The sequence below is a fragment of the Cheilinus undulatus genome, linkage group 13 (genome assembly GCF_018320785.1).
Source record: "Cheilinus undulatus linkage group 13, ASM1832078v1, whole genome shotgun sequence".
NCBI classification, from domain to species: Eukaryota; Metazoa; Chordata; class Actinopteri; order Labriformes; family Labridae; genus Cheilinus; species Cheilinus undulatus.
Window position 1 is genome coordinate 27,950,870 of NC_054877.1, and position 27,804 is coordinate 27,978,673.

The window sequence follows — 27,804 nt, forward strand, 5'->3', positions numbered from 1 at the left end:
AGATACAAGTCATACTGTGCACTCTATTCCTTCTACAGTGCAGTGTTTTTCTCACTTATTTCTTTAAAAACTTCAATTTTTGTCTACAGTTGCTTCTTACCTGTGATGGGGCCATTAAAGACACTTGTATCCTCTTTTACCCTACTATCCTTCATCCACAGGTTGTATTTGGTTGAAAGGAAGCAGTCTTGCTGGGCTGACTAAAATATCTTCCACTCATTCCCCTTTGTCCCCCATACTGTCTGAGGCCAGTCTGTCATACTTACCATTCCTGGAGCATCGCTGTCACTGCTACTAGAGACTGGCAGACTTGGTGGCCTGATCCATCAAATCCGTTTAGTAATTTTTCTCAGCAGATAAAGTCACTTCCTTATTGACAATAGCTGCAGACAAGTCTAATCAGAGTGATTGACTGATTGATGCAGTGACTGGCGTGATGATAAAAATGAACCAAGAGAGATGCCAGATACAAAACAGGCCTGACAGATATAAAGACAGATAGGCTGAGTATGTTTTGCTTTCAGCAGCTTGGCAACACCGTCTCTGCTATTAATCAGCGTGAAACATTGTACACGTCTTCTTCATCCTTCATTACAGTGCAGCAAGGCCACAGTCGTATATCACTGTGTATAGGGTCACTGACTTTAAACAACTTGGGAGAGAGAGGGACTGCATGTTCAGACTCACAGGAAATCTCCCCATGTTCTTAATAGCTTTTAAATGTTTGAGTAGAGCCACAGTGCAGTTGGTAAGATTTCTACTCCTCTGTTAGCCTTTATAGTTCACTGGACTTGTGTATACAGGTCTCGGATATTGATTTACACACCCACGTGTTGCTTAAATTTAAAATAGGATTAATAGCATCAATCAAAACTGCAAAAAAAGATACCTGAGCTTTAGTTTTTGTGGCGATAATGTTTGTACACACCTGTGTAAATGCATGAATTTGTCTACAGTTCCCTTGTCCCTCAATCACCATGTATCCTTATGTTTATTGTGTACACTGTACTGCACAGTAGTTGATTTGAGGCACTTAGTATGCTTGGATACCTACTGTAAGTGTACCTAACAGGTGGCACCTCTTTTTAACAGCTTTTCTCCCTTATCATCAATAATCCAACAATTAAAAAAACACCAATTATTTTAGTAAATAAACCTTAAGGATTGTTTGTTTATTTAAGAAAATGGGTGTAGTTTTGTTTGCATGGCTTGTATCCCAGCATGCTTTGAGCTTTAATTTGAGTGGTTCCATTACACAAGGGGTATCTGAACTTACTTCAGTGAGGGTGACATACAGACATGCATAGATGAAGAAAATGCTTAATTACAGTGTCCCGTTATTGGCTGAACAAGGCAAAGAGCCATTTGGTGTTGAAGGTTTTGGGGTGGCCAATCTGATTTTAGGGAATCCTTGGTCAGCTTTGGCTATTACTGAATCCACCCCTTATCAGGATAAGAGCAAGGTAGAGAGGGGAGACGCTGATGGCTCATTCCCACAGACTTTGGACCAAATGAGTAGAGAGGGACCTGGCTGCAGACCACAGATCTTAGACGCCCCCTCTTGCAAGCCACAATGGATCTGTCAGAATGAGGACAGATCTGAAGGGGCATATACAGACTATGAAACATTTCATGAATAAACCACAGAAAAAGCCTGATGTTTTATTTGGGATTAAATTATATATAGTTTTGCTTTAGTAGAAGTTATGCCAGTGGTGGCTCAGTTTAGACTTTTTTTTAGCTTTGGCTAAGGCTAACATAGCTGTATTAGCTACATAGTAAAATTACTACATAAGCTATTGTATCTATTTTAGCTTTAGTTTAAACTAACACAGCTAGATCAAGACACCATTTGCATAACTACTTCTAAGATGGGTCAAGGTTTAGCAAATGAAGCATAATCTAATGTAGCTAATGTAGCCTCATTTGCTTTTGCTTTAGCTACATTATTTATGTAGTTATATTGCCAAAGTAGTTAACAAAGCTTAGTTAGCTTTTGATTTAGAGACAGCTACGTAATCAATGTAGCTTACATAGCTAACTTAGCTTCAGTAGCTTTAGATTTAGCTATGCTAACTACGTAGCTAACATAGCTCCATTTACTTTAGCTTAAGCTGTATTAGCTAGAGTGTTTTCATGGAGGAAAAGCTTTTTTTTTTTCCTGTAAGCAGGCTGTTAAACATTTTGTAATCAGGTTTTTCAGGTCAGGTCTTTGACTTTTAACTTTCAGTGTCTTAACCCGTATCTTAACCCTAACCTATCCCTAACTGAAAGTCTAATCCAATTTTATTCTGAAAGCTTAAGAATATATTTCCATTCTGACGGATGCTGGGTTTTACTGTAGGGGTCTGCAAGGAGGGGGTGTCTGATAGTGGTGGGAGTATCAATACTACAGTATCGATATATTGATATTTACAAAGTACTCTTTGGTATCAATCTCTCTAGCAAAGTATCAATCCCAAATGAGTATTTTAAAATACATCTCACCACCTCTTCTCCGTCTCCACCGAGTGCCTCCCTGCCTCTCTCCTCTAGACTGTTTTGGCTTTACTGCATCTGTGTCACGTGAATTTGGAGACCAATCAGACATGCCTTACCTGCTCGTCCATGTCACACAGGCTTTGGAGACCATTTGGTCATCACATGTCGATCATGCCGTACCATGTGACTCTGGGGACTAATCATAAATGAGTAACAAATTTCAGCAACTCCACTCACTCACATGCCAATACCATAAAATGTATGAAGACCAAGTTGTAGAAACATAACAAGATAAATATTTCTATCAGAATCTTTGTTGACTTGTATTTCTTAAATTTTTGATTGAAACTAGTGGCTATAGGTGGCTAATATGGCCCTTCTATCTGAATCTTTAAACAAAGAAAAGCAATTGGGCATTTTTATGCAATTTCCATTGTTGCCTACATTTTAAAAAAGCACATCAATGAAGTGTTCTTGTCAAAATGTTTGTTCACAGAACCAACACGGCTGCACTATGTATTCTGATTCCGGCTATACTACAGTTCATCATTCAGAGGGTTAGCACCTTAAGGCTTTGAACTAATAAATCTTAACCACATACTGAACATTTTTGGACCTGGTTGTGGGTTTAACGTATGTAGCAAAAGACATGTAAACAGCAAACCAACTGAGAGCCCTATCTCAGTTGTAATAATGACTTTTGTGTATTTTCATGTGTGTACGTATTTGCATATCTGTGTGCATGTTTGCAAATGCAGTTTTATGCATTTGTGGATCTATTCATGCATTTACAAACAGCTTGAACCAATAAAATCTCCATACATTTTTATCTTATGAAAACAGCTGTGGAGCTTACTAACAGGTGTGTGTTAACGTGAGTTTGTGTGTGTGAGTACTACTACTACCATTGTGCAGACTTTTGTTAGGGTTTGTGTTGAGTTTGCCCTTGTGACTTTAATGCTTTTCGACTTTGTGTGAGACACCGTGTCCCCTTGGGGTCACAAAAAAGTGATGTCATGGCTGCAGAGTCTCCCTTTGTTACCATCACAACAATCTTTTTCCGCCCAGTCATCCTTCTCTTGTGTGTTCTCCCCCTACAACTTGTTCTTGACTTGCTTTGTCTTTTGGTTTATTCCTGCTTATATCCAGCAGGAGGGCCAACATGCTGCACAGATACCCAACTTCCTCCTTTCTTTCCTGGCTTTTTATCCTGCATGATTCCTCTCTTTAGCTTGTTATTTAGAGAGATGTCTCTTATGGAGACACGACAGCATCATTTTCCTCTAAGGGTGGACTAAACCTGACTGGAATATGTCATATGTTGCCAATTGGGTTGTTATCTTTGTATAAGTGCTTATTTTAAAGTAGATATGACAAGAAGATGCCTTAAGCGTCTGTACTGTTGTCATCTCATTGTTTTAATAGGCACAGCATGGCCTGCAGAGTCAACTGTTTACTTCTCGACACAATGCCACCCCGTCTCTCAGCGTCTGTTTTTTATTTGATGGAGTGATACACAGTAAATTGAATCCATTCAGTCACAAAATATAAAAATCCCCTGGACAGAGTGAATAAAGGCAGAACACACTGAGGAGAAGAGCAGAAATAACATCAATAAATAGACTTCATAATAATCCTCCAGTCAAGAGATTTTCCCTGGAAAGCAAATGAAATGGCACTGCTACATCATATACTGAAGACAAGCCATGCAGGCAGGACATTCCTTTAAGAGGCAGGATTACCACCACAGGATGATCTCACTCAGTCAGTCTCTCAATATTTATCTTCCTTTTTGCTTCATTTTCAGATCCTTCATCTCCAGTGTTGTAGAACTGAGGCTTCATTGGCCTGTCAATGTGACATATCAACCACTGCAATCTATGCAAAAGCAGGATAACAATGACACCTAAATTTTTTATTTGCACGCTCCGACCAAATGACCCTGACTTAGTGCCATGTTATGATAGTCTTACTTTTTTGCACCTCTGGTTACTTTATAAAAGAAGTGGTTGCAGCAAGAGCTTTGAACTAGTTTGTTTGAGATTCCCCCTCCTGAAGCATTTAGACTAGCATTTTGGTTGTGGCCATTTCAGTCTGATTTGGTTTTGTTTCACTGAACCAAGAGTGATCACATTTGATGACAGAGTAAGTTGTCATCGTTACACTTTTGTCCTGTGGCTTGACAAGCCTGTCAATGATGGTGTGACAGGCCAAGGCTGAATGTACATTCCACCTTGGTTTTGCTTTAATATACCTCTAGTCATTGACTATGGAAAGATGGACTACAAAAACCTTGGTTATGGTTAACCCAAAGTATTTAGAGCTCCCCCTATAGACTGGCTTCAGTATAGGTCAGAGATGGCGACTTAAGTCTGCGCTTTGACTCGAGTCGCACTTAAGACGGACACATTACTGAGTGGAGACTGTACATGAGTTCCAAATCACAAGTCCAAGTCAAGTCTTGAGTCAGTGAGACATTTGTCCATCATGAGATCCCATAGCTCTTTCCCTTTTTGTCATATCATGTGTTGTGTAACTGTACATATGTGCATGCCATGGCCAGCTAGCCACAGACAATAACAACAATGGCTACCCCACCCATCGTTGATGATGATAATGCAGTACATGCTTTGAACTTTAGATGTAATGATGCAGTGGTCTAATCAGACTGGATGTCAGAAGCAGACCATAGAACACTCATTACAACCACAAGAGACTTGAGACCTGACTTGGGCTTGCAAAAATTTACCTGTGTGCATTCTGGTATAGGTCAAAGAACCCACTCTCTCCATGTTAACATATGGGAAATAAGCCAAAGATAAGATACAGCTTTATTATTCCCACAAGGGGAAATTCAAAAATGTAGATCTATTTTTCTTAATCCCATTACCCTCTCCTCCCCAAAGGGTCTTCTCTGTAATATGTCATTCAGGAAAGATACTTACAATAAATCAAAAGAATGTACATTCAAATAAATGAATGAATGGATACTTTAATCGAATATCAAGGGAAATAAATACAATTACAGAAAGCGTTATAACATTTAAATCATAGATCTTACAGCACTCAATGTCCCAGCCATGTTTTCAATCATAACATTACCTGTCAGATTATCTTAACAACCGAAAGCTCCTTTAACAAAATATCTATCAATTATCAATCCACTGATGTAATGCTTTCACCTAACCTCTAACCTCTTTATGGCTGCAGTGCATGCTGGTAGCCACACCAATCCATACGTTTGATAAAGATTATATACATTATGATGATTTGACTGACTTAATTAACAACAGCTGATTTCGGATGTGATCAGAAATCATTTTCTTGCTATGTGCTACTATGTTGTCAACAATGGAAAAAGTACAAGAGTGGTGTACTAAGGTAAAAGTATGCAAACTCTGGTCAAACTTACTTAAGTGAGGTAAAAAGAAGACTTCAAAATGTCCTCAAAAAGTACAAGTAAAAAAACCACTCAATTACAGTTATATGGGTAGAAGGAAATAGTTGTTTTCCACCCCTGTAACTAAGTATATTATAATAATTTAAAATATGATATATACAGTGCTTAACAAATTTATTAGACCACCACCCAAAGTAAGGTTTATGCCACAGCTGCCCAAATAAACAGCATTGGTAATCACCAAAATCATTTATTATGTCTCTGCAATGGTTAATACACCAATATGTAGAAGCTCTTTAATCCAAATGATATTTTTAATGCTAAAATACAATTATTATTGTTATCCATGAATTTTCAAATATACTGATTTACACAAAAACTGAAAAAATAGTAAAGCACATTAAGATTTCTTGATTAATATGTCAAATTTAAAAAAAAAAAGAGTTTAGTGGTTGAACGTTATGCTTGATTAATTTCTGACTTCTCAGAGAAGCCCAGTGAGACGGCTCAAATTAGGGTATAAAAGGTGAATTCAGTTTGAAATTCCTCATTCCCGTTCAAAATGGTAAAACGTGGAGAGCTCACTGAAAATGAAAGACTCCGCATTAAAGCACTTCATGATGCTGGATGGTCTCTGAGACAAATATGCTAGGTGGTCTAATAAATTTGTTAAGCACTGTATGTATATTCTTTATTTTTAGTTGTTAAAAAAGACTTCTTGCAGCCCACCTACAGTACCTCTGGGACCCACCAGACACTGGCTCACACTTTTGTAAGCACTACTGTCTGTGGTTGTGAGTTAAAATTTTGGCCTGAATTTCTTTTATGTTCTATGATTGAACATCAAAGGTTAGGAACAGTGTTTAAGATAAAGTTTAGAGTGAGAGAAAGGACGCTGCAGACACTGCTCAGTCAGACAACCCTCTGAACGGCTTTTAATGTCACACAAAAAGAACCAAGAGTATCTTGATAGACAAGATGGCTGACATACATCCAATCCATACCGGAAGTCTCAACCGGGAATCCGTAGGTCTAAGGTTAGGCTTAGGCATTAAAACCCGAGTGGTTAGGTTCAGGGTAAGGCAGTGGGGAAGGTGATATATTTGAGATCCAGCACCAAGGGTCAGGCTTAGACGCGAAAAAGACTGACAAACTCTGGCAGCTGAGTCCAACACGAAGAAGAAACTTTCGCTTGGGACTTCCAGCATGGATTGGATGTATAGTGGCGCCCATGTCGGCCATCTTGACTGCAGTTGGGTCCCTCTCAAAAGAACTGGCTCAGTGTGCAAAGGTCTGAACTCAAGAGTCACTCACAAGCCTGCCCAACGAATTTGCCAGGCCCCTGAACAACCCAGAGAATGGGCCATCCCAAGTTGTGATTTATTGATGATAATAATGTGTGCTGGTTCTGTAGCATTGATACTAGCAACCTGGCTAACAGTTACCTAATTTTAGAGCTGAAAAGTAAGTCAATCAGTTATCAGGTCCTGATGTTCATATTACTGTTGTGATAACGTTTTTTTTTGTTGTTGTTGTTGTTTTTTGGGGGGTGGGTATTTTTTATTTCTTTTTTTTTATTTATTTTTTTTTTTTTGCATTTTTGCAATGATAAAGAGGAGCTGCTTATTTTCAAGAAAAAAAATCGAACTAATTGTCAGGTTTAAAAGTTTTCTTTTTTTAACCTTAAAAGTCGTAAATGCACCTGAACTGAAATTTAGAATTGTTGAGATTATAAATTTGAAAAAAAGAAAATCCAACCACTGTTTTCAGTTTTGTTCCTTGTACATCTTTGGCGATCTTTGGCACCCCTCTGGGGGTGCCCAGACCCCAGGTTGGGAACCAACTCTGTAGCATTCTGGTGTTTGTGCACATCACCGCTTAGCTATAAAGTCAGACACTAATTTCTTCCACATTGTTAACATTTTCAATATAGAGGTCATTCTGTTTCTAGATTGTACCGCAGCATAAATCAAAAGTCATTTTTCGTTGCTTTGATAAGAATGGTTATTATTCAGGTTAAGAGTATAATAATGAAATATTATTATCACAGATTATTTTTACAATAGATTAGGATTTTCCTGGCCTCTTTGGGAACCCTATTTGGCTGGACCCCGGAAAGCTCACTCCTTTATCCCCCCCCTTATGAGTGGCCTTGGTCACTGAACTCACCATAACTGTGAGTGTCTGCTTCAAACCCACAAGAATCTGTTTGACTGTGGATTGAATGGACCTGAGGGATCTTTGCCATTTAATTATATTAAATCTGACTTTTGGTTATCAAAGTGGCATGACACTGATACCACAGCCCTTCTGGTTGATCCTGACTAAGCAAACTCTGGCTTTAAATGTATGTCAGAGCCAGTGATGGATATATTTTGGTTTCATCTCTGTACAACAAAAGGGGTTGAGGAGTGTCATCCATGTTATACAGTCGGTGACTTTGATTAACAGTTAGAAAAAACTAAAGACCGATGCTTTTGTAAGGGAAATGGTCACTAAATCAGATGAGAAATCAGCCTAGAAGCAGTGTCATTTTCCATTCAGTTTCAAAAAGTCAAACTTTTTTGTAATCTCTACAGCTGATCTTCAAGATTCAAGGTTCAAGGTTCTTTATTAGTGCCCTAAAGGGTATATTTGTTGTGCGGACAGGAGTACAGCCTCCAAGAGACCGATGTTAACCCTACATATAAATGGTAATGTGAAGGTGGCTGATTATATTCTACATCTAAATTGTGCACCAATTTCATATGCTGGATGGCACAGTAATACAGATAATGTTTGCCCTACATGCACACATCACCACGTGCATGTGCCCACAACTTCACCCACATCATCCTCCTTGAAAAGCTGCAGTGGGTTTATGTGAGTGGGGTGTTGATGGTGTGTGCTGCATATCTCACCTGAGCACCCAATCAGTGTGGCTCAGTATGTTGTGTGCATTTATGACTCATAGACTTTATGTCAAGACTGGCCTGTAGGTTGAGCCTGGATGTTGCCATGAATCAAGGTGTCATAGTCATCTTTTGGTATCCACTTGGATTATTCATATATTCACAAACTAATCTGAACCGTGTGTGCCTCCGAGGTTCACTCTTCGTTCACGGCTTTTCCTTCAGTCCAAATCCCTCTCTCCCTGCCTCTCTCTCTTTCCCTTTTGGAGCAGATGTACTGTTATTCCTCTACCCTCGCACCTGCCTCACCCACACGCACACTTGCTCTCCGTCTCTCACTGAGCCACAATTTGGTCCACAGAGAGAGAACAACTGATGAAGAAAGAGTTGCTCTTTTTTAATCACAATCTGCTGTACTCACATCTCTTCACCCTCTTGTTCTGCTCTTTATTTCACCTCAAGAATTTGTGTTGTACTTAGCAACTAAGCAGATGTTCCATCAATGCATTTTAAGTGCAATTACAAAAGAAGTTGCATGATACACTTTGTGACATTGCTTTTTTTCCCGCAGTAATTAGAGAGTGTGAGCAGCATAGCACAGATGCCCTTTCAAAGTAATGGCTGCTTTGCCTCCTCCTTTTTGAAATATCCTTCACTAAAATCTGCTTTGGGACTGCATCAGTGTTTATTACCTCATATAAATAAAAGAAATTATATTTACCTATCTACTCTTCTGCTTCCTTGCTGCATCCTTATAGCAGCAAATACACACACCACTAAAGGCTACTGTGGCAGCTGACTTCTACCCCCACAGTTATACCACGCTTTGATTTGTTCTACTGCACAAGCAAGCCTACTCTGCTAAGGTTGGCTGAGTCTTTTCATTTAACCCCTCCAGCGTTTGGCTGAACAATGTCGTCTGACCCCAGCAAAGAAAATCTGCTTACACAAGAGTTTAAAAGGACACAAACCTTTCTCACAAAGATGGAGATTGCACTTCAAGCATCAACTTCATGATAGCTCAGGCAAAGGCTTCTCAGATGTGTTATCATCTTCTTTGCATTGTTTTAGTCTTCTGTGAGAATTCAGTGTTGAATGTGAAGAAGCAAGGTTCTTACGATACTGAATGAAGTATTTTGTGCATATAACATGAACATAATGTGAGTAAAATGTTGCCGATTGACTGTATTTTAGAAATGTGCCAATATTTGTGTGAGTTATAAAGCTGCAATTGTAGTGCTCTCTCTGCATGTATGTTCACATTCTTTATTCTTTTTTTAACAGAGATAGTGAGAGCAATGACACATGTCATCAACCAGGGGATGTCCATGTACTGGGGAACATCTCGGTGGTCTGCTATGGAGATTATGGTGAGCAACAAAAAAATTCTCTGTGCTTGTCATAAATAGAGAACAATAATAAAAGTGAGGGCGGTTGGTATCAATACATTAATAGTGATTAATTAACATCCATAAACAATGTTTTAATATTTTTAATCTTGATTAATCACATGCATGTAAAATAAGTCCACCACTGCTTATTGTGTCAATCCACTTTAAAAAAAAATTTCTCAGATATCTCAGGGGACAAGCCAAGAGTTATCTGCATCTTGTGATATCAAACATTTCACTTTTTACTGTTCCCTTATTTCCTTCTCAATCTTCAACAAGTTAATTTTTTCCATAATCTCTGATCTACCGATGATGACAAAAAGAGTATTTTTAAAAGTATTTCCTAAGTGCTGTTAAACAGAGCAAGGAATTGTAAAGCGCCTTTTCCAAACATCCTAGTTTTGTTGATGCTACATTTTTTTTTTTTACTTTGCACAGGGAAAAAAAATTTCATAGAAAACAAAAACTACCAGGGTCTAAATTATTACCTCCCTTTAGAACTAAACATTTTAGCTGAGCCATAGCACAAACCACTGTTGTTTAATGATGCTTTTTAACTTTATAATGCTCCAAATTTGTAAAGCAAAGATAAAATGTTGTTGATGCTCACAAAGCAGGAGAAGGATGTTATCACGGCGTTTCCAAGTGTCAAGAGTGAGGAGTGAGAAGTATCTTCAAGAAATTCAGAGAGAGCCACACAGTACAGAACAAGCCTAGCAGAGGTAAGGAGAGAAAGATTTTGAAAGAAAACTAGTGAGAGACCATAGTGAAGGACTTAGTCAAGTCTCTAAAGAAGACAATCACTAGAGCCCTGCACAGGAATGGACTGAGAGGCTGAAAAAACACCACCTCTGCAAAAGAGACACCTTCAAGCCAGACTGAAGTATGCTAAGGACAACATGGAGAAAGATTTTGCATTCTGGAAGTATGTCCGTCGGTCAGATGAGATCAAACTGGAGCTCTTTAGCCATAGAGACATTGCATTGAAAGTTGACATTGAACACCGTCCCCACAGAGAAACATGGCGGTGGAAGTATTATGCTGTGGGGATGCTTCACTGTGTCTGGAACTAGGAATCTCGTAAAGGTGAAAGGAATCATGAAAACAGAAGGATATATGAAGAGTATGAAAGAAAACCTGAAGCAGGCAGCGATAAAAATGGGTCTGGGTCGACACTTTGTCTTCCAACCCGACAACAACCCAAAACGTACGTGGATCCCGGTGGGGAACTACCTCCAGAAGACCAAAGTAAATGTTGTTGATTGACTACAAAGCCCTGACTTGAATCTAATTGAAATTCTGTATGGTGAGCTGAAGACCAAGGTCCATGCCAGGAGACCATCAGATGTGGAGAAGCTTTAGAGATTGGCCAAAGAAGAATGAGATGGGATTCCTCAGGAAACATGTCTGAGACTTGTTGAAAACTACAACGAACAACTGCGGGCTGTCAAAATATAGACACAACTGACCATTAGAATCAAGAGGGCTAATATTTTAGACCCTGGTAGTTTTTGTTTAAGTGTGCAAAGTAAAATAATGTGAACAAAAATAAAATAAAATTAGGAGGTGCTGTTTAACAGCACTTCAGAAATAGTTTTTTAAGTAAAATTTCCATAGGGGACTAATAATTTAGTCCACATTTATACCTGAAGTTCCTTATTTTCTTTCAAAATAAAATCATGTCCGTATCCAAACAGTACCCTTAGTTTAAGACTGTATAAAATCCAAAATGAAAAAAAAAAACAGTTTTAAGTGCCACAAAGTGGAGATTTATCACGGTTAACATCAGAAATTCTGGTTAAATTTTGATTGCAATTACAACCCTGGAGCAAAATTATAATTAGAAGTCTTTAAGAAATATTTTATCAAATGATAAATCCTACTAAAGCTCCAATCACAAGACAGATTGTACAGTGCATATAATAACATTTAGGCATTATTAAGTTTATCTCTGAAGGCTCTTAGGGTTGGCCAAAAACCTCCAAATTCTAATTCATCGGATCAGATAATAAGATCCAAATGAGGTAATATGTTAGAAATGCTCAGCAAGATGCCACATACAGCATGGAAACTCTTGAAATGTGAATTCCTCTTATTTCATGAACATTTCTTACCTTTCTTTAATCCCCTCTCTGTGTTCATTTAGGAAGCATACTCTGTGGCCAGACAGTTTAATCTCATTCCACCAGTGTGCGAGCAGGCAGAGTATCATTTCTTCCAGAGGGACAAAGTGGAAACCCAGCTGCCTGAGCTTTATCATAAGATAGGTAAATTAGTCAATTATGCCTGAGGAAAATCGTGTTTTAACTGCAGAGCTGTGATAAATCTACTATCTTGCTGCTAAGTTGTCTATGATCTATCTTAGGTGTTGGTGTGGTCTCTTGGTCCCCTTTGGCCTGTGGAATTATCACTGGGAAGTATGAAAATGGTGTCCCAGAGTCCTCCAGGGCATCATTGAAGGTAAGGGAAGGAATTTTTTGATAGCCTGTCTAATCCATGCACCCTTAGTTGGAAAAGGTAACATAGCTTAAGTTATTTTTGCCTAATTTTGAATAATTATTCTTATGTTTTACTGCCTTTCTAGCCATACCAGTGGTTGAGAGAGAAAATAATGAGTGAGGATGGTAGGAAACAGCAAGCCAAGCTTAAGGAACTGTCTCATATCGCAGAGAAGCTTGGATGTACTTTACCACAACTAGCCATTGGTAAGACCCTCTATTTTACTTTCCTCTCAGTGCCAAAAAAACCTGATAACAACTTTAAACTATTTTTTCCTCTCCACAATCTTTAGCCTGGTGCTTAAGGAACGAAGGCGTGAGCTCAGTACTGTTGGGGTCCTCCAATCCAGCTCAGCTAACAGAAAACCTGGGAGCCATTCAGGTAGGAAGATTAAACTGTAATCATGAATAATAATAATCATCTTTGTCTGATGAAACACCACTAATCTAGTGTTCTTTTTCGTGCAGGTAATTCCAAAGATGACTGCAGGCATCGCCTCTGAAGTGGATCATATACTAGGAAATCGTCCTCACAGTAAAAGGGACTATCATCATTAAAATGGACTCAATGTTTTAGTGAACTATGCTCAAACAGCTTCTCAAAGCTCACTCCTCACAGCCATGGCACCATAAGTGCGTGCCCAACTCTGCTTGTGTGCGTGTATGACTGTATGTGTGACTATGTAAAGTGCTCCGCTTGGCTCCTTGTCTATGAAGATCAACCAGTACTCATTGTTGTAGAATGAGCTACTTGACAAAACATGCATGCTACAGCTAAAGCAGCCGACCACTGGACTGAACAACAGTAAGACGAGCCATCGAGATTATTTTTATGGAGTGTAATAATGTTCTTCTTCGAGAAGAGGGTAGAATAAGGGGAAGTAGTTTACTGCAATCTCAACTATCTACCATGACTATCATGATTTCCTGGATAAGGGTGTCCTTGTGTATCAAGAAAAGAGACATAAGAGCCATTTACCTCCATAAAGTATCAAATAAGCTCTAAGCAGCGCAGTGCAAAGCTGCATGGAAAAAGTGGTGTTTCAAAGTGTCCCAGAAATCAATCTTACTAGACAATTGTGATGTGGGGGGAAAAATCAATGACATGTGCAATTGGACCTGGCCTTGGCAGATTGGATGATTTGCTAACATTTCCCATTGCAGCTGGAGCTGAACTGTCAATGTGATGAATCATTTCAGTACTGGATGAACTGAAATTCTGTTATTGCTAATACCAAGAGAGCTAAGTTATACTAGAATATATTTCAAAACATCTGTACTGACTGTTATATATTTTCCTGAATAAGCAGCTACGTTAAACTGATTTTAGCGTCTCCTCTCTTTTTTTTCTTTTCACTTATGCAAAATTACAGCACAGTATGAATTCCTATTATGAGCCTTTAACCCCTTCAAGTGTACACTATACCAGCCTGTCTGTCAGTTGTTATGTCTTTCATTTTAGTCTGCATTGTGGCTAAAACATTTGTCTAATTGATGCTGGGGTGATGATCATCCCAAGGTGGAGCTTGTGGATTTAAAAACAAAGCCATGTAGCTTATGAAGGGACTCCAAACCAGTCCGTATGGACTCCTGCAGTCAGTACGCCTGGAAAACGGTTAATTCGTACCCAATTTCTCTTTGATTTAAGTTTTACATTATGAGATTGTCTTTGTTGAATTCTGTCTGTCTAAAACTGTATTTAAGTGTTGTTCATTAGATTTGTACATGCAAATAAAGAGCTGATAATTATCATGTGATATGCTTTAAAGATCTATAGTGATTTTCTATCAATGTCATGGATGCCTTATAATGTTTGCCCCTTATGAAATTAGATGATTAACTAGGCTAGTAGTCATTGGTAGCTGATTTTAATTGTAAATCGCAGTAAAAACTTGAAACAGTCTATGGTTGTCTGTGCTGCTTGGATTTCTGTGTGACTTTTTGCTGTAAAATTTTTGTTAATTGCTGGAAAGAAGTGAGGCAGTCTTGAAATAATTTCCTGTTTTTATAAAAAAGTATTTGATCATTTTAAATGTATCTGCTTTGTAAGGTGGCCTTGACGTGTGACACAGAATTACAAAGTCTGTCACAATTTTACAAAGTTTTAAACAAATGTACTTTTTTTTAATTAAAAAAAACATACATTAGCAAAACACTTTAACGAATGTCAGAGACTTACATAAAAACATAAAAAAGTCCAATACCAATTACACGGTCTGAAACACTTTACAGATCTGAAAACAAATTTTAAAAGTCTTATATAACAAAATGTAAAAAACGAAAACCTGAAACAAATTTACAATGTCTGATACAAAATTACAAAGTCTGCAACACTTTTATCAAACATGAGACAAATTTACAGAGTCAACACAAAATTGCAAAGTCTGAAACACTTTGACAGAGTTGGCAACAAATTAACGAAATCCGATACCATATTACAAGGTCTGAAACACTTTCAAAACTTGACACAAATGTACAATGCCTCATACAAGATTAAAGTCTAAAGTAATTTATAAAACTTGAAACAAATTTACAGAGTCAATACAGAACTGCAAATTCTAAAACACCTTTACAAAACTGTATTTTGTAAATTTGTTTCAAAAAATGAACATTTAAGTTCTAGATGCAGTATTTTATTGTTTCATGAAAAATGTTTTTGGTAAAAGTCAGACTTTGTAAATTTGTTTTGGACTTTGTAAAGATGTTTCAAGTTTAGTAAATGTGTTTTGGTGATGTAAATTTGTTTTATAAAATGTAAAAACGTCTTGGTAAGTGATTCCGATTCTGTCATGTATTGCACGTCCAGGCCACCGTAGACTCGGTGTCATGATTTCCATGGAAACAAACGCGGACATTTCCGATGCAATGTCCAATGAACTGCTTGTATTTGGAGACGTGATAGCTGATTGGCTACAGGGAACTTCCTCGAAACTACTCTGTTTGGCTGGCGCTCGAAACCCGCCGTAAACGAAAATTGTGTCCGAGGAAAGTAAAATAGTTGGTTAAATATTATCTATTCTTTCAAAATAAGAGGTGGAATCGACAGAACGTGGTGCTAACGCTAAGAGAGCGCAAACTACGAATAATTCAGTGCTAAATTGAAGCTGCTTCTTTCAAATTTTGAAGCCGGCAGTGTTTGTTTGTATCAGCAGCAACTTTAGCAGATGGCTAGTTAGCCACATAGCACAGGGGAGGTAACGTTACCTTGTCAACTAGAGTCAACTGAAACTGCTGTGGCCCTTAACGGCTAAGAAAACACTCCGCAGATACCCTTTCAACGTTCATTGGTGAGTATTTTTTTTACTTCTCTTAAAAGTAAGACTCCTTGGCTCAGACTGCTGTGATCAGCGGACGCTATTGTTGTGATCCTCAATCCATTAACTTTCTGTCAAACAACAGCAATGTCGCTGCCGTTCGAAGCTAGCTTTGGGGTGAGCGACAAAAGAAAAGGGGACACTATTTGTGTGGTACCGGACCTCTTCTCTGATCTCTTGGAAGACAACTTCGACCTGAACAGGTCCTACCCATGTACTCAGAGAAGTGTACACAAGAAGAGCCTTCTTTCATTGAAGCATCGATTTTATCCAGGATCACTGAGAGGTAAGCATTACGGTTGTAGCTGTACCAAGAACTTACTGTATATTATGACACAAAATAAACCACAACAGTGTAATGACTGGTCACCATTTTAGCTTCTCATCAGGTTAGAACCATCCAGACATGAATTAGCTGTTGTATGTCAGAGGTAATTCAATTTATCATGTGGGATTCTTGATCTTCTGTGGTGGATGGGGTGTGGGGCATTTTTAAAATGATAGCCATTGTCTAACAACAGTCTAACACACATTTGTAAGATCAACGTTCACGTAACTAATTTCAAGGGGAATCTGCCTTCCTTTTTGTGCCTACAGGTCAACATGTGGATGCGTGCATATCTGTGGCAGAACAGAACCATCTAATCTCAAACTTACACCCTTGCTCCAGAGTTTCTTCTGCCTCTCTACCACATCCTTCCACTGTGTCAGAGAAAGAGGAAAGTTTAATCAGCCAGTTAATCTCTGGAAGGTTTGACCTGTCAGGATCTCCATCTGCCCTCAGCCCAAATAAAGTCATTCTTGCCATTGACCTTAAAACCACACAGGTAATGTGTATGCCCTTAATTTGAGCTGTGGCAGCTGAGCAGAATTTTACCAATAGCACTGTGATCATATTAAACCCATGAAATGCTTATTTTCCTCTGCCATTTTTCAGATTTTGTCAGCAAATGAACAGGCCTGCAAGCTCTTTGAGTGCACCACCAATGACCTAATTGGAAAAAAGCTGTCCTGTATCTTGAAGAAAACCAATCAGGTCCTGGAAGACGCATTGGAAGAAGATTTTCTGCTTGCAAATGGAACTGTTACATCTGTGTCTGGAAAAGTGGTATGGAATTTGCTGACTTAATCAATAAGCATTGAATCCCAAACTTTTCCACATAACTTAATACTATCAAACAATTGCTGTTTTGTTTTTTTTCCTTATTTCTGATAGATTTGTTGAAAGATTATGTCTGTCTTTATTTAATAGTGTGTTTTCTGCTGCCTCTCCTGTAGGTGGATGCTATGACATCATCTGGAGAGGTGCCAGTATCACTGTGTACCCACAGGCAGTCACAGAATGAAGAGCAGTGGTTTGTCATGATGGAAAATGTGGAAAGGATATCAGCCTTCATGTCTTTTTCACAAGAAGTTAGTACATAATTTTAGTTCAAAGCCATAAAGTATTAATTTTTTCTCTCTCTTTTTTTAACATTTTTAATTTGTAAAAAAAATGTTGTATTCTTATACCATCTTCAATTAAATGCTCTAAAAGTACATTTGTAACATTTTGTACCCTGTCAAAACATCTTTTGTAGGGCAGCATCCTTACCTGTGACTTGATATTTGCACAACTCCATGGATATCACCATCCTGATGAGTTAAAAGGGATGTTTGTTAAGGAGTTAATCCCCTCTTTAGAAATCCCCCTCCATGGAAACTCATTGCCCAAGGTAAGCACACTTTACAACCAAAACTGTCCCACTCAGCTATGGAAAGAATCCTTGCATAAGCTTTGCTTTCAACTTTCTGTTTACCACTGTGCCTCTTAGACAGTTTGGGAAAATAGAAATAAAATGCATCCCACAAAATTTTAGCTCAGGTGTTTCCTGTGACTCAGCCAGCTTTGACTTTACTTATATTTCCCTCTTTCAGATGTTGCGTGTTCAGAGAGTGTGTGGGAAAAGCAGAGGAGGTACATCTGTCCCACTGTGCATCAAACTTCAGGGGGCAGTGGTATGTGGGAAGCCCCAACACCAAGACAACAGGACTTGTTTCACCTGTCCAACAGAGAGTCCTGAAAAATCAGATGCTGCAAAAAAGCAGCCATGCTCACCTCTCAATTTGAGCAAGACAGGAGGCACAAAGCCCGAACATTGTGAGAAAACCCATGAAAGGGAGCCATCCTTTGGTAAGATTTTTTTTGTCCAGGGCCTTAATGCTAGGTCAGAACAGGGAAAAAAAACACTCTAAATATATTTCTGGAGAAATTGGTGCATAATCCACTGTGTTTGTTCCCCTAGTCCTTCCAAACATACAACAATATAAAGTCTTCCACCTTTTTGGTAAAAAAAGAAAAATTCTACATCTGTGCAAGACATGAAAACCCCTTGATGGAAAATTGACAAAACATGAAGAAGCTCAAAAACACTGATAATATCTAAATCAAGGAGTCAGGATGAAAAAAACGAGAATATAATAGACAGCATAATCCCTTGTATGGGAAAATTTGGTTTCTCAAAATCTGGTGAATTTTAATTATCTGGGATGTACCCAATAACTTCATATACTTAAATGGGTTATGGAGCCTTTCAGTAGAAAAAAACACACACAAATTGGTCTTATACTGCTTTGCCTAGAACTGAAATTGATGCATTTTTCTTATTTTAACAAGTATTTACAGTTGGGTATATACGGCTATTACAGGCTAGCCAAAAAGTGATATAAAGAAATTCTTGGCTGCATATAACCTACAACCCACGATCAAACATTCGTCATATGATAATTGCTTGTTAAACCATTCCAAGATTCAAAATTACCTCAAACTGTTTTATTCATCTAAGAGATTGTACCTTGTTACTGTATGCATCTTTATCTCCACTCTTCTAGGTGTCAAAGTGGACAGCCTTGTCCTCTCCCCTGGCCCTTCACTGGAGTACTCAGGAACAGTTTGGGTGTTTGCCCCTCTGAGCGGTCTCCTCCTCCTCCACCCTGATGGTTTGATCTGCAGCATTCCTGACCACCTGGCACTCAGTCTGTTTGGCTACAGCAAGGACGAGCTGCTGAGAAAGGTTAGCCATCCTGAACCTGCAAAACAAGGCTGTCTGGACTGGCCACCATGCCAGCACTCACATGTGCCAATTCTGTTTGTCATCAACAGAGCGTCACTTTTCTGATGCCTGGTTTCTACGGATGGATGTTGGACTCCGACAGAAAGGCCAGCTCCTTCTCTGATTCTCAAGCAGAGGCTGGTAAAAGCGTGGCCTCATCTAAAGTGTTAGGGAAAACTGGTGAGATTTTGAGAATTAATTTGTGATATTTACAAAATGGCAGCTTTTGCACTGCCCATCCACTATATTTTGTCTATACTGGGTTTAAGGAGAAGTAATGGTGTGGCATGGAATGAAGTGAAAGACACTGGGGTGTGATTATGTTCTTATAGTTCAAGGTTGTTTTTATCACTGCTGTCTTTATCTACAGAGTTACTGCAGATCCTTTAAAAAGTCTTAAATTGGACTGTTTAAATTTAAGGACATAAAAGACTTCAAAGTCTTAATTTTACTAGTTGGAAAAATAAATTTAAATTTTAGGAGTGTTTTGACTTGGATGTGCTTTTGTCCAGTCTTTTTTTCTACCTACATTTATTTGATTGTAATCTTTTTTTGAGTTCATACTTGTTGTGTATGTAATGATAAATATCAATATACCGTATATCGATAGAAAAGAGGTATTAAATGTTCCATCAGTCATCAACTTTGGGTGTTTATAACCAAAGAATGTCTTCAATCCACATTTTATTGATAGTGAATTAAACCAGATACTTCTGCTCTGTCTGGTGTTCCGACAAATTGTTTGCCACAAAAAATATGGCATTGAATTTTCTCAGCTCAGATCTTAAAGAGGTCTTAAAAAGTCCTAGATTTTATTCTTAAAAGTGTGTTGGAACCCTGTATTTATCAAACTTCCAATAAAGGCTGAGAAATCACAACAAACAAGCATCTTAAACCCTCAGAACTTTCCTTAAAATGTCTAGATCTTTGAAGGTGACTTATTAAATCCCTTTTCCACCACAAAAATTCAATGTAGTCCAAATAATGCTTTGCTGAAAGTATGATAAGGATCAGGTACCTAAAGAGGCCATTAACCCTTTGTAAACTAGCTCTAAACAGCCTTTCTTAGAACAATCAGCTTGTCTGTTCCCTAAATGCAAATGCACTCCTTTTCAACCCATCCCTGTGTGCTTCCATGACAGTGGGTGGATATATCAGGCAAGGGGCAGGTATTATCATATTGACTCATTATGATGTCTTAAGGAGTGCAAATTCTGAATGGACCATCAGATTTCATGATTTCAGGCGTAGGGGGACCACATAGGGGGTTGGGTTGCCTTATTTCATTCTTTGTGAGTTAGTAGCTACTACGGACACCATAATGTATGAGCAAACAAGAATAGCAGTGTTAAAAATAAGTGGAACTATGTGGAAACCTCTTGTCTTACCTAGTGTCAATACAAAAGTGCTTCAGTTTGCTGTGCTGTTAAAGAGAGGGGTATCATGTTAGTTGTATCAGTTGCTTTTGGATTTTTATTCTTGTCTTCTTTTGTTTTGTGTACTGTTTGTTTGCACCCTTTGTGATATAATCCTCCCTTTCCTTTTTACAATTTTAGATCCTTCCTCTCTGGTGGCGGGGGATATGGCCACGGTGAATCACGCCGCCCAGGGAAGAACCCCACGAGGAAGAGGAAGGATCTTCACAGGAACCAGCACTAGGCTGGAGAAACAGGGCGCCCTGTCCACACTATCTCCTCCTGCTGTCACCTCTACACGTGTCATAATGTAGGTAGCAATCCCTATGTTCTCGCAGCCACCTAAATGCTTTAGCCAGTTATTTCCCAAAACCAAACAAGAACAACTGTCCTTTGTGTGACCCTCTTGAAACAGCGCAGAAAATCTACAGATGTTTATAGTAGACCAGAATCTGTGCTTTGTGTTCTCAAAAAAGTCCTGGTCTGATAAAAGCTGCTATAGCAGTGTTGAGGCACTTAAAAGCAGCTGCATGTTTATTTAATGTGCCTGGCAGGAATTCTCGAAACAAAACTCCTCTATGGTCAATCCCGTCGCCCTCTCTGTGTTTCTAACCACCCAGCAGAAACCCTAAAACACTCTTTAACACTCTTTATCTTTGTCTCTCATGTGGATCAGAGTTGTTTGGGTTGACCTGGGATCAAATGGTTTTAATCATTGTGGATTAATTTTTAAGAACTTTGAATAAATCAAATAACACTGACTGTGATACTGGAGGGAGATTTCTGATTTGAGATGCGCCTATCTAATGCCATCTGTTGGACAAATGTTACCACTGCATATTAGCTAAGCAAAGACGTTTAGTAACAGTTTCTTGTGATTTATACATTCTTTAGAGTTGGTGATCGAGTGAAGTTTGAGGCATGAACAGCTTAAAGAAACTGTATGTGTTAAGCTCCCATCTGAAAAAATGCTTTAAATATCAAGTAATATGATACTGGCTTAGGGTTTATATATTTTATCAGTGATTTAGAACACTCTTAAGACAAATTGTACTCCAAAGTTGACTCTTAACGACTAGAGTTTAATATTGTAACAGTTTTAAGCTTTTATTGCTACTAAACGTATAAGATGTACAGCTTTTATAGAGACAGCATTCATCACTCTTAAGTGCCCTGGGAAAAAACAGTCTGCTTTTAAAAACAACTCCTGCATCTTCATTAGGACTTGTTTACAGTTTGGCTTTCCTAAGTGGTGTATTTATTGATTTTGTAATTTGTTGTGCATAAAAATACCGTTAAGTGTGACACTCGCAGTAGATAATGATTTGCTATTACATGATTCTTTACATATCCTAGAGGAAAAATACATCTTTAGGGGCTAATTGACATCATTTAACCTACGCCTTGAGAGCAGAGAATAATAATGGCTTCTTCAACAGACAGGAATTAAAGAATGCTTTAATCGTTGCTGAAAACACATGCTTACATTTCTGTGTGTCTCTGATGTTTCTGATCACAAATACATAAACATTAAGCAACATAGTCAGTCTGTAGTTGTTTCTGTGACGCACTTCTGATTGCACTAGGGATGCATGATACTTGGGCTTTACTGGTATCAATTTTCAATAAGCACAAAAAACCTGCTTTTCTATGATTAACTTTCAGTAGCATACTTTTTGATGATCATTTATACGTTAGGTGACATTGTCACATACTCTTCTCATTAAAGGGGATATATTATAAAAAAATCACTTATTCAGGCTTTTCTAACAAAAATATGTGCCCCTGGTCTGTCCACAATCCTCTCAAGTACCAGAACACCCACATGCCCCACACCCCACACCCCCACCCCACCTTTTCAGAAAACGTGTGCCGTTCTCAGATTTTCCCCTCGTGATATCATGTGGAGAGTTAGCACCGCCCCCAGGTTCGGCTGGCCCTCCCCGCTTATAAGACAGTCCAGCCCTCCTCTCCTGATCTTCCTCTCAGCTGTCAGCTTAGAGGAGGATCAGGAGAGCCATATGTATCATGCCACATCTATTGCCTGAGAGGGGCGTGGGCAGGGGCGGAGTCAGACAGGTTATTAACATTTAAAGCTACAGACACAGAAACAGCTCCTTCTGAGCAGGGCTGAAACAGAGGGGTCCTTAGACATACAAAAATCCTAAACTTGAGTGTTTGTTTGTTTTTTTTTTTTTTTTTTTAATCAACAGACTTCACAGGCATGTCTCAGGGACCTCTGAGACCAATATAATCTTGTCTTTAAAGGGTAAAATATGTCCCCTTTAATGTCATGCATTTCTTAGTTGCAAAAATTTTGTTACAATGTCTGTTTTTATTTACAAATTTGTTATTTACAAATATTAATTTAATATTAAAAAACAAACAAGGAAACTTTATAAGTGCTCTTTAATTCTATGAACTCTGCATTGCAATAGCAGAAACAAAAAGTAAAACTTACATTTTGCATTGTCTTTATAAAGCTCTCACAGAGTGTGTATTCCTTGATTATTTTTTAGTATTGTAGTACAGTGGATGTCAGTTTAGCTGAGCAGGCATCCATATACACAGGCTAATGCCCTTGACACACTGGTTGCAGGGTTGATTCTGTACCCAGTCCTGTTAGTGCATTTCTTTGCCCCAATCCATATTTCCTGTTTCTCCTCAGCTGTCCTATCAAAATAAAGGCAAAAATCTCCCAAATAATCTTCAAACAAATGTAGTACAGTATGATACAGTGTGAGTCCTTCATTATTTCACACTCCATAGCACAGTGGTTTTACACCTGCTATATTAAATGTCGGTTATCACTTCCTCAGGGCGGATGACACTGCAGAGCTGTTGGGGCAGGCAGCACAGGTGGCTCCCTGCAGTAGCCACCTGGACAGTGCAGATACCACTCAAGCACTCCTAAAGACATTTACCTGGGTGGATCCTCCAGAAGAAAACACCTCCTGTCTGCTTTCCACCAAACTACCACACCATAATCAAGAGGAGAATGCTCATAGAAACAATTTCCCCACCATCCAGATCATCCAAGGTATGGTGCATCTTAAATGCATGTAGTTTTTTTTGTTGTGTTTGGGATTATTCAACTGTGTTTCTCCCCTGCAACCAGCTGCAGTATTTACTGAACTGAAATACTGGTTGTAACAATGAGCAACAGCCTTAAAACTTGAGAGTGTTTTTGATTAATACTTTCACCTCTTTAGATACTCCATGTCAAAATCGACATGCCATTGCCACTGTAAATGAAAAATCTCCTAAAATGGGCAGAAAACACTCATGTTCATCTGCCCTTCAAGACTCCAGCTTTGAAGTCATCTCCCTAGAAAGCAGGTAAGGGTAGAAGTTACATTATTTTATTTCAAACCATTTCATTACTGCATATTATCAAAAATTATACAACTACATTAACTAAATTTGTATGTTATCACTCTGATTTCTCAGTCTGAAGACAGCTTTCTGTTTTCATGTCATTAACTAAATTCATTGCTTTTTCCTGACCACTTTATTGAAGAAATTAATTTCTTTAAATTGTTTCAGCTAAATACACCAAAAAAGGAAATGCTACTTTAGAAATTTGAATATGATGCTACCCTCATTATAAAAAAAATGCCAGGCTTAGAATTAGTAGAAAAGACTATAGAAATCTTCATTGTTCCTACATGTTGTCAAAAATTTTCAAATATCCAGATGTGTTTATTTTAGAAAGTTTTGCCAGTCTAGTGTCAAAGTCTAATTTAATTTAAAATCCATTTCCCAGGTCTTCTTCTGGTTTCTGTGAAAAGTTCCCTGGCCAAGGTGGTTCTGATCAAGGCCAGATGGACGACTCTCCATCTGTACACATAGTGGACTCAGCCAGCTGTTTCCTCGACCTCAACAGTCAAGGTGATCTGGTGACCCGAGCCCTGTCTGAACTCAACCTGAGCAGTAGTGTAGAGCTACTCAGTGGTGGAGCACACAACAGTGATCACCAAGCCTCCATGATATCCTGCGATACAGCTGAGCTTCTGCGTACTCCCTCCCTATGTGTGATAGACTCAGACCAGGGAGAAGAGCCTGTCGAGACTGGGAACGCTGGTGTGGAGGCCACAAATGGCTCAAGTGAAGTGCAAGAAGAAAAAGATCAAGGCGAGCGGGATCAGTGGGCGGCTCTCTCTACAATTCATAACGATAAGAGTCAAGGATTCAGTCTGCAGATGAATGATGGGAATCAATCCATGGCAGACATTCCTGCTACATCTACTCCCAAGAAACAGAATGTGAATGGACACAGCTTATCCTCTGAGGGTACACAGATAGTGGAGGGGAGATATGAAGGAAGTGCCTACCACAGAGATGGCACAAGAATAGGTCAGTAAAGGTTTACTCCTCAAGAACTCAAAAGATTGTGTGACATAAAGCAAACGTAATTTCCCTGTAACCTATATTTTCTCCAGATGTGCAGTGTGATGTGTGCAAGGCCGACCTTCCTGATGGAAGAGTCATGTTCTGCGTGTGGGTGAGCAGGTCCAGACAGCAGGGGGCACTGCTGCAAACAAACAAATCACTACACAACTTATCAGACGCCAGTCTAGGAGAGGTTTGTGGGTTTGGAGGTCTTTGTTAATAATACAAATCAAAATGTTAAAAATCCTGCTCCTATTTTGACTGGTCAGTATTTCTTGTCTTCTTTAGAGGATTGGTGATGCCAGCTATGGGGAGGCACTGCGCTCAACCATGGACCTGGAGCAGTCCCGGGCTTGTGACGGGCAGTTTGAAGAGGAGTACCAGCCTGTTAAAGCTGTAGGAAAAGGGGCTTTCGGTTTTGTGTGGAAGGCTTTAAGGCGCTGTGATGGACAAGAAGTAAGAAAAAATACATTATGATAGCAGGGAAATATCCCACTCATTTATTTCCCATCTATCTTTGTAATAGATAGATGATAGATGAATAGAACCAAAATTAAACATTATGATTGCATCTGATTTTGCAGGTGGTTGTGAAGTTCATCAGCAAGGCTCGGATAGTAAGCGACTGCTGGGTGGATGACCCCATGCTGGGACGAGTCAGCCAGGAGATTGCCTTGCTCACACGAGTTCAGCACCACAACATAGTCAAAGTAACTGCCACGAGAGATTTTCTAAGACCCAAAAGTCTTGATTTATCACACTGAATACTTTTGAACATATATATTGGTGTATGCTGCTAGGTGCTGGAGGTGTTTGAGAATGGGAGTTACTTCCAGATGGTGATGGAGAAACATGGAGATGGTTTGGACCTTTTTGAATTCATAGACATGCAGCCGAGGCTGGACGAGCCTCTGGCCAGCTATATCTTCAGACAGGTATGCAGAAAGCTAAGAAAATATGTGATAGCACTGTTTGTTTTATTCTGTGTTATAGTAGGGTTTCTGTCTCTTACCAGTTGGTGGCTGCCGTCTTCTACCTGAGGACTAAGAGCATCCTTCACAGGGACATAAAAGATGAGAACATCATCATTGACAAGTGTTTCCATATACGCCTGATAGACTTTGGCTCTGCTGCCATGTTGGCTCCTGGGAAGCTCTTTTATAACTTCTGTGGAACACTGGAGTACTGCTCCCCTGAGGTGCTCCAGGGAAATCCGTACGTACCCAACACCTCGGAATAAAACATGCAATACTTCCTTTTCATTAGCAGATAGGAAACTTAATATCATTATTTTACAGGGCTTTTAATCTTTAAAGGAGCTAAAAATCATAAAGATGTAGAATGTGGGTCAGAGCCCCTGATGACTTAATGATCCATTAGTTTTTACAATGTACAGTTAAATTATAAATAGCTTTTAAAGTTTACAGTTAGAGAATCCACATATGAATAGTTAATAAACTTAAGAATGCTTCCTATGACTTTGTTAGAGTGATTTTATGATATTTATTTTTCTTGTTGGGGTTTTGTTGTAGCTATGAGGGACCTGAGCTGGAGATGTGGTCTCTGGGTGTTCTGCTCTACACTCTTTTGTTCAGTGAAAACCCTTTCTGTGGAGTGGAGGAGATCCTGGAAGCCAAACTAAACCCCCCATTTCCGATCTCTCCAGGTGTGCGGCTTCAAACTTTTTCCATTAATTAAAACTTTTTTAAAAAATCATCCTGTCTGTAAACAGAGAAATATTTGCTACTTCGAGCTAAAATGCCTCTTTGCATGTCACAGAACTGCATGGTGTCTTATGTGGGTTGCTGCACCACGATGCTGCTCAGAGAATGACTCTGGACCAGCTGTTGCTGCAGACCTGGATCAGCCAGCCCATTTCTCTGGCAGAATACAGCTGGACAGAGGTGGTCCCTACAACTCAGAGCTACTGTGAGTACTTCTCTTTACTATTGTTAGATTTGAAATTGTAAGCAGTGGTTTTAACTTCAGCTTTGATATCTCTTGTATTGCACATTTTTAATAATTTCTTTTTACTTAGGAAAAATCTTGACCAGATTTGTTTTATTAAATTGTTTTCAGGAATTTAGATTAAATCCCACTCATTAGTGGACTTTCTTTGATGCTACATCCCTTTAGCAGAGAATCGTTTTATTTGTACTTGCAGCTTTATATGTTAAGTTGGTGACGAAGTAGAAATTAACTCAGAGTCCTTTCTTCTTTAAAAGGCTCACCACAGAACCAGGAATCAAGTCCTCAGGTGTATATCACAAAAAGCTTGTTCCCGGATCATCCTGATGAGACTCTTCCTGTTGATGATGAGGAGGAGGAGGAAGAAGATGAAGATGACAGATTGTCAATGGTGGCCCTGGAAACAGAGCTTCAGAAGTACCTCTGTGAAGACTAGAGACTTGATTGAATGTTGAAATTAGCCCCATATCTATCCAAAATATTGCCTCTGAAGATGTAGGAGGACACTGAGTGTCACAGGAGGCTTGTTTTGGGTTGTTTTCTGTTTAAGGAAATATTTTAGTGATCAGGACTTTAATTTTTATGAGGTATAAACTATTTCACTATATGTGAGCTGCTGGCAAAATTTTCCATGTTTATATGTAGGACTGCTACATAGAAAAGCAACATTATCATGATGCACCAGCAAATATTCCTTTGATTTATACATATGTTTTATTTATTCTTTTGAAGAAGAGAAACTTTATGGCATTAAAATCAGTTTTTTATCTGTATCCAGCTTTGACACTAAAACCCGCAAGACCACTGGTTTGAGTCGTTTACCTCTAAGAAATTATACAAATTGGTTTAAATGAAGTAAAACCGTTTTGTTTTGTTGATCCAGCTTTTTTTTAGAAAATGTGTTTATGGGAAATATTTTAATCTTGAGTTCTTTAGTGAAAATTGTAAGTATATTTACAATA

The 27,804-nt window shown here is 38.8% G+C and overlaps 2 protein-coding genes across 5 annotated transcripts in view; both read left to right on the top strand.

Moving 5' to 3' along the window:
• Positions 1 to 14,554, top strand: part of kcnab1b (potassium voltage-gated channel subfamily A regulatory beta subunit 1b) — a 66,680-nt gene extending 52,126 nt beyond the window's left edge. For all 4 annotated transcript variants that reach the window (XM_041804227.1, XM_041804230.1, XM_041804229.1 and 1 more), the window contains 6 exons: positions 10,057 to 10,142; positions 12,310 to 12,430; positions 12,529 to 12,623; positions 12,748 to 12,868; positions 12,955 to 13,043; positions 13,130 to 14,554. In XM_041804227.1, coding sequence (XP_041660161.1) covers positions 10,057 to 10,142; positions 12,310 to 12,430; positions 12,529 to 12,623; positions 12,748 to 12,868; positions 12,955 to 13,043; positions 13,130 to 13,219 — 602 coding nt within the window. In that variant the 3' untranslated portion in view covers positions 13,220 to 14,554. The remainder of the gene's footprint in view (positions 1 to 10,056; positions 10,143 to 12,309; positions 12,431 to 12,528; positions 12,624 to 12,747; positions 12,869 to 12,954; positions 13,044 to 13,129) is intronic.
• A 1,063-nt stretch (positions 14,555 to 15,617) lies between these two features.
• Positions 15,618 to 27,746, top strand: pask (PAS domain containing serine/threonine kinase). Its single transcript, XM_041803798.1, has 21 exons — positions 15,618 to 15,948; positions 16,061 to 16,261; positions 16,573 to 16,802; positions 16,913 to 17,083; positions 17,254 to 17,388; positions 17,556 to 17,690; positions 17,893 to 18,148; positions 18,847 to 19,028; positions 19,118 to 19,247; positions 20,624 to 20,792; positions 23,302 to 23,522; positions 23,695 to 23,821; positions 24,249 to 24,838; positions 24,925 to 25,067; positions 25,163 to 25,330; positions 25,459 to 25,584; positions 25,675 to 25,809; positions 25,890 to 26,089; positions 26,407 to 26,540; positions 26,654 to 26,803; positions 27,100 to 27,746. The coding sequence occupies exons 2-21, from the start codon at positions 16,063 to 16,065 to the stop codon at positions 27,276 to 27,278; spliced, it is 3,780 nt and encodes a 1,259-aa protein (XP_041659732.1). The 5' UTR covers positions 15,618 to 15,948; positions 16,061 to 16,062; the 3' UTR covers positions 27,279 to 27,746.
• The last annotated feature ends 58 nt before the right edge of the window (positions 27,747 to 27,804 follow it).